Here is a 6748-nt window from a genome sequence, read left to right as displayed (position 1 = left end):
CAACAAGACCCCCAAGCAGCGAATCCTCCGCTGGGCTCTCCTCACCCAGCCCTATAATCTACAAGTCCGGCACATAAAGGGGGTGGACAACCTGATTGCGGACTCCTTATCCCGAGCTCCAGTGGAAATGCAGCAGCTACTCTCCAGACGCACCAGGTGATCACCTCATTCGCGCCCGCGCTAAGGAGGTCTTTGAAGGGGGGTGGGTGTTACGAACCCCGCCATCTATTGCCATGATCTACCTACCCAGCACCACAAGCAACGCCATCTAGGGACGAAACCCGAGTATGACTAGTCTTACTTACCACTCCGGGGTTTCCCTTCTCCATATCCTGGTTGTTGCGTCACCTCCTCCAAGTCTTCCTCATCAGCTCCAGATCGAGGAGAGGGCAGTTCACTTTGAGAAGTGACCACACTAGGATCACCTATCCTGGAAACCTACGGCACAGTGACTACCTACCATCTTCTTCAATACTCAGCCTTACTCGTCAGCCATCTCAGCACTGCACTTGAGTATTTTGTAATCTTATATTGCCTCCCCACGTCCACTTGCTTCCGAATGTTGTATAAATATGTATATACTGTTAAGCCAATGTTATGTATGTTTAGGTTAAGTATGGTTTAGGGTAATTTATAAGAAGCTGAATATTTTGTTAAAGAATTTATGGTACTTTATTATACACAACAAAAACTCGCATCCTTTGTCTACCCTTTTATAGTCCGATTGTCTTTGTTTTTTTATTGTTGTTGCCTGTTGGGATCTGGGTAGACTTTTAACCATATTCTAAATCCCCAACTCGTAACGATATATATATATATATATATATATATATATATATATATATATATATATATATATATATATATATATATATATATATATATATATATATATATATAATGATGATGAGAACCAGGGAAAACACAAACATCTTGACTAAGTTGGGTTTCTTTAATCACTAACGATTTGGAAAAATCATTTTCCATCATCAGAGCCTTGAAAACAAAAAGTTTTGAAAAAGTTTTAAAATTACAGGTGACATACAATAAAAACATAACATTATACGAAAATTTACCTTCAATAAAATTAAAAAAAAGAGCAATCCAATTTAAACGACAAAAATGACGAGAGACCTATGTACAAAGCTAAAATCAGGAATAAAATAGTGAGAAAAAAAACACACACACACACGCACGTGTGTGTGTGTGTGTGTGTGTGTAAATATATTATGTACTAATGCATACACCTTACTTACCAAATCCTATTAAACATGGTGTTCCAGGTAATTTTTTCCAAAATCAGTCATCTTTGCAGTAGGCTGGAAATATATATATACAGTATAGAAAATCTGTAATTTTAAGTAGACACCTACATAGAAATAAGACAAACACAGACACAAAGACAAAAACACCCCCAATACAGTTGATCATGCAAATGCGGGCACACATATAAACAGGGATGCAAACAGACAGATTTATGCTAACAGTTACAAAACCCCTGAAGGGTGAAGCTGTGAAATTCTTTTAAATATAGACACACACAAATGGTATATTCATGATGTCACATATGGAGGGGAAAACAAGCTGAAGTAACTGAGAATGGAAACTTTAAAATGTCAATAAAAGTTAAAGATTTTCCAATCTCAACCACATACCTCTACCAAACGATACAGGGATGCCTCTTTTTCATTCAGGTGTGACAAAACAGCACAAATCATTGCAGCCACTTCAGGACTATTATTACCCATTGTGGATTTGGCTTCGAGAAGTTCATTCACTATTATTTTCATGTGCTTGTTTTGCTGTTCTTTCATCCATTGAAGATTTTTTTTCCCTTGAGTTTCATAAACATTATTTAGCTTTTCCTGGATGTCTATGCCAGTTAATTCCTTAAAATGTACAAACATGCCATGTCGTTCAAACAGGTAGGGCCATTCAACTTGTAATTTGGAAATCGATAAATTTTTCTCTATAATATCAATCCTCTGAGTGAAGTAGGTAGTTTGCATTAACTCACCAACTTCATCACTGACTCCAAATAAATGTTTTTGCTTCAGTATAGTTTTTTTGTTTCGTTGTGATACCTTTGTTTCTCCATCAGGATAATCTATAGGCATATAATTAATGCAACCATGTTTATCATGCTTGGCATCCTTTTGGGAAGTTTTAGCTGCAGATAGATCCTCATCATCAGCCATGACATCATCCTTTTTTCTTTTCATTGATTGACCATTACTCTTTCTGTTGACATTATCAAACCTAAGCTGCAGCTGCTTTAATAGTGAGTCAAAACCTGTTCCTACTATTGTTCCATTTATTTCATCTTGGAAAGATTTTGGATATTGTTTCACAATTTTATGGGCAATGGTTGTCAATGCCTTCTTACCTTTTTTTTTACAGACTTTTGATATTTCATCAACTAATATTCGCACCATTTCTCTTCTTGCCGGGGGATTAGGCCTCATGCCTTTCTCTAAAAATGTTAGCAAATCTCTTTTTGAAAATTTAGCCCATGGAAATTCATAATCATTGGCCCACATTGCATTCACATTGACTTGCAACTCATGCAATGAACTTGATGCACACTCAATGTTTGTGGTTTGTGTAATCATAGCTGTTGAAACATTATCTGACTTTATTGATGTTTGAGACTTTGAAGATCCTGAAATGTATAACCTAAATCAAAATTTAAGCCTTCACAGCACTGACACAAAACATACAAGTGCATGTAAGCAGTCAGTCAATTGATCAGATGGCAAGTCATGTAAAGCCAAAAAAGCAGCACAATAATTTAGTACATGGAACAGGAGATTATGAAGTTGAGGGTAATTAAAAGCAACCAATTATCCTAACGCAACGCCCACAATAAGGTAATGTAAAAGGAACATAATGTAACAATACACTAGCAGCCTTAGACTGGTAACAGTTTTACTGAACAAGAATCAATCACAAAACTACCGGGTATATGCTAAAAACAGCATGCATTATTGTTGCCTAAAAATCATAATTTCTCATAATAGTAGAGGTTATATAAATATAATGTACAGATTATACATTTCCTCACCACCCATGATAGTTCCTAATGCTACTGAAAGGCTCTCTAATCATAAATTAAATATATACTGTAGTTGATAAGGGGATAATATAACTATATAATTATACAAATGTTTACTTGATAAGGAAGAATGTAACTACCTATACAAATATGAATCATGAATTGCTTCAGTCTTTTAAAAAACATTCAAGATAATATGCATCTCAAACAACTATCATACCTTGTGTCCAGCTGGCAATGAGTTTACAGGCTTGAATGGCCTTCAACATCGAAAGGTCCTCTAGTTGTACATATTTCAAGTCATCAACTGTTTCAACACCTATGCTATTGGCAAGGTGATCCACAACTTGTTCTAATGTTGGCGGAATAAGTGTTGGAAGAATAGCCTGAATTGATTGCCTTAAATCTTCCATTATGCCCTAAACCTGACAACATAAAAGCAAACACAAAAATCAGCATGTTAGCAACATCAATATTAACACTGAACTTTCTGGCAACCCCTTGAATTGGCTTTCCGTTAAGTAATTGTCGTGCCATACGATGTTTGCATATAATATCTAGTCATATTTCCTGATCAGCCATAATTATTTTTCTCTGTTCACTAAAAAACAGTTTGATGTCATAGTTCAAGCAACTTAGAACAAAAGCAGAAACATAATGGCAAGTGAGGAGCAAATTTTGCACAGGACTATAAAATACCCTCAAAACTGTATATATTATTTCTTGGTTAAATAACTTAAAATTTACCAAATTTTTTTTTTATCTCGAGAATGATATAGCATGCTTAAGTACTATTATTAGTGATTTCCCGCGTTTATAAACATAAACTCCCTGTAATGGATAGTAATCAATCAATTCTTCTGCTTTTATGCACCTGAATGAATCATTGACTGCTTACTTATAACAAAGTGAGTATACATGTAACTCCTCTGAGAATGTGGAATTGTATTCCTGCACTAGAAAATGTACTTGGGTACTTGAATTTACGACAATGAACTGGATGTCCCCGAACAACAGACCATCTTCATTTTTACCTGAAACTACATAGCTTCCTTTCTTGTAATTTGTGCCCTTGATTGTTACCTCTAAGCTAAGTTCAGCATTTTTATCACTTTGGCTATTCATCATAGATAATTGAATCACTTCATTATATGTATTTGGGATTAAAGGAAAGCTTCTTTTTTTTAAATTCCACTTTGTTTTGGAAGAAGGAATTAACTTGTTTATAGGCTTGCATTAACTGGTGTTTTTCACTTAAAGTCTGACAAACATTCCTGAAATTTTGTGCACTTCTGATTCATCTTTTGAATTAGGAATGTTTACTTTCAAAGTGCAAGTCCATACATGTATCAAAGGACCAAATTCTAATATAAGTCCTGGGTAGTGTTTCAAAAAATCATGCTTTGGTTTCATCTTCTCATTGTATTGTCTATATACTAGATATTCATCATTAAGGATGGCAAGATAAGCAATATCTGACTCTTGAATCTTAGGTGTACAAATGAGTTCCACAATGTTTTGCAATAAAATGAACATTTGCCAGACTGGATCATCTGCATTCTTAACTTTGTCATTTATAATGAGAGGCAATAACCGTATTAAAGACCAGTTTTGTGCAGCTTGCTGCTTGCCCACCTAATTTATAACTTGATGCCAGAGCCGGATTCAGGAGTAGGCAAAGTGGGCAGCTGCCCAGGGGCCTCCACAATCTGGGGGCCTCCACATATCAGGGCTGGTCGACTTGAAACCACATGAATGACTCCAGTCATATCTCACTTTTGTGTGTGCGTGTGTTGGGAATTTGTACACTATCAATAAATATACAGTTAATTAAAAAATTCTTAATGTTCTAATTTCCTCAATATAACTGCATATGGCTTCAAAATTCTCCAAAGAGGTGTTCAAATTTCAAAATTTTCCCAGGGGGCTTACAGCGCCCCCGGAACTCCCAGGTGTTTAAGCTCGCTTCACTCGCCACCCCACCCTCTTGGGTAGTTATAATGAGGGGGGCCTCCACAAAGAGGCTGTCCATGGGCCTCCTCAGGTCTAAATCCAGCACTGCTTGCTGCATTTACTTCACATGGGTTAGAGCCAGCATCTGTACCACTATAAGGGAAATGGTTAGTCGCTGGTTGAGTTCTTGACATGTCAACCATTTTTTTTCTTTAATATCATGGCCAAGAAAAGGTGGTAGGCCACACTGACAAAACATGATAATACTTCAGAGCATTGAAAGCAGAATCAAATTTCACACCAACACTATTTACAGCACTATCGTCATTTAAGACATGTTTTACAGCCAAGTCATAATTTTGAATTGTTCTCTTTGGACCTACACTAATTGGGTTACATCGAAAATCGCTTTAAGTGATTGTACAGTGTCGGCAAAAGTGTTGAACTGTACTGAAATTTTCAGAGAAGCCACCAATCCCATGAGAACCTAAGTTGTCTCAGGTGATATAGTAAATTGTACCCTTTACGGTTTCATTACCAATTTTAATACTATTTATTTCTAGATCTTTTAAATCTTCAATCATCTTAGAAAATATTTTATCGTCACCAAAATACTTTAAATAATTTTCTTTACAAAGTAGAACCAATAGGTTATCAACAACAGAATGCAAATGGGGTCTAAAATTGCCAAGAGTCATATATACATCAAGAATCTTGTTTTTTTCTACTACAGCCAATTGGATTGCAAACCTCAAAAGGCATCTTGATAGAGAATAATCCTTAGTGAATTTGGACTATACATATTTGAATAACTTGTTACTACTGAAAGCTTGTCCATCAATAATGTCTTGATAACATTTTCCATAACTGCTTGAATCATCATTCTGGGCCACCATTGTCTTACTGTATTCACTCTGAACAGATTCATAAGTAAAAAGACATTTTAATGTTTCATTAAGTGGAACATACTGATATGTGCACTCTTTATTTTGATAATTCCTACCTAAGTGATGGGACTGTGGCTCAACATAATCAAACTTTTTCTTGAACAACAATTTATGACAGTAATCTGATCTTAGTGGGCTACTAGTCTGGTCAAAAATTGCATCAGAAGCCTGAATATCATTTGTAATATGTTTAATACTTTCTTCAGGGATAGAAAGCTGTTTAAGCTTATCAGTTAACTTTAATGAGCGAAAGGAATTCATTCTTTGAATTTCTTCAACTAAATTCTGAATAACTGTTGCTGGCACCAAATACTTAGACTGCAATTTTAGAAAAAATAAAGCTACATTCCTTATGTGTAATTCATGCTCTGAAGCCTCTAATTTCTGCTCAACAGTATCTTCATAATTATCATCATAGTCTGCATCACAATGCTCCAACTCCATGTATTGTACTGAGTCATTAAAGAGACAAGAATAATTTCTGATGGTAAATCTTTGACTGTATGATGTCGAAGATATCTACTTATGTGCACTGAAAATATAGTCTTTTTTATAAATTATTTTTGGCAAATTTTGACTTTGACTAAATGGACATTTGATACTAGTTCCATCATTCATATATTGTCTTAAATGTTTCAATAGTGCTTACAGTCCATTACACACTTGTTGGCACATTAATAGCTGGCACTGTAATTCAACATTAACATTTAATCCTCCAAACTGATATGTTGTTTTAGGTCTGTCCTGGAGGATTTAAATAAACTGCAGGAGCGGTCAGAAAAATGGCAAATGA

The 6748-nt window shown here is 35.4% G+C and overlaps 1 protein-coding gene across 1 annotated transcript; it reads right to left on the bottom strand.

Annotated features, from left to right (window-relative positions):
• Window positions 1–1643: 1643 nt before the first annotated feature.
• LOC121871659 lies at window positions 1644–3468 on the bottom strand. Its single transcript, XM_042374070.1, has 2 exons — window positions 3276–3468; window positions 1644–2662 (listed from the first exon to the last, which is right to left on the bottom strand). Exons 1-2 carry the CDS (start codon window positions 3466–3468, stop codon window positions 1644–1646), a joined length of 1212 nt encoding a protein of 403 aa, XP_042230004.1.
• Window positions 3469–6748: the final 3280 nt, after the last annotated feature.

This window comes from Homarus americanus, unplaced genomic scaffold, assembly GCF_018991925.1.
Source record: "Homarus americanus isolate GMGI-L3 unplaced genomic scaffold, GMGI_Hamer_2.0 scaffold39675, whole genome shotgun sequence".
In the NCBI taxonomy this organism is placed as follows: Eukaryota; Metazoa; Arthropoda; class Malacostraca; order Decapoda; family Nephropidae; genus Homarus; species Homarus americanus.
Note: the sequence above shows the minus strand (reverse complement) of the source record. Positions and strands in the feature narration are given on the sequence as shown.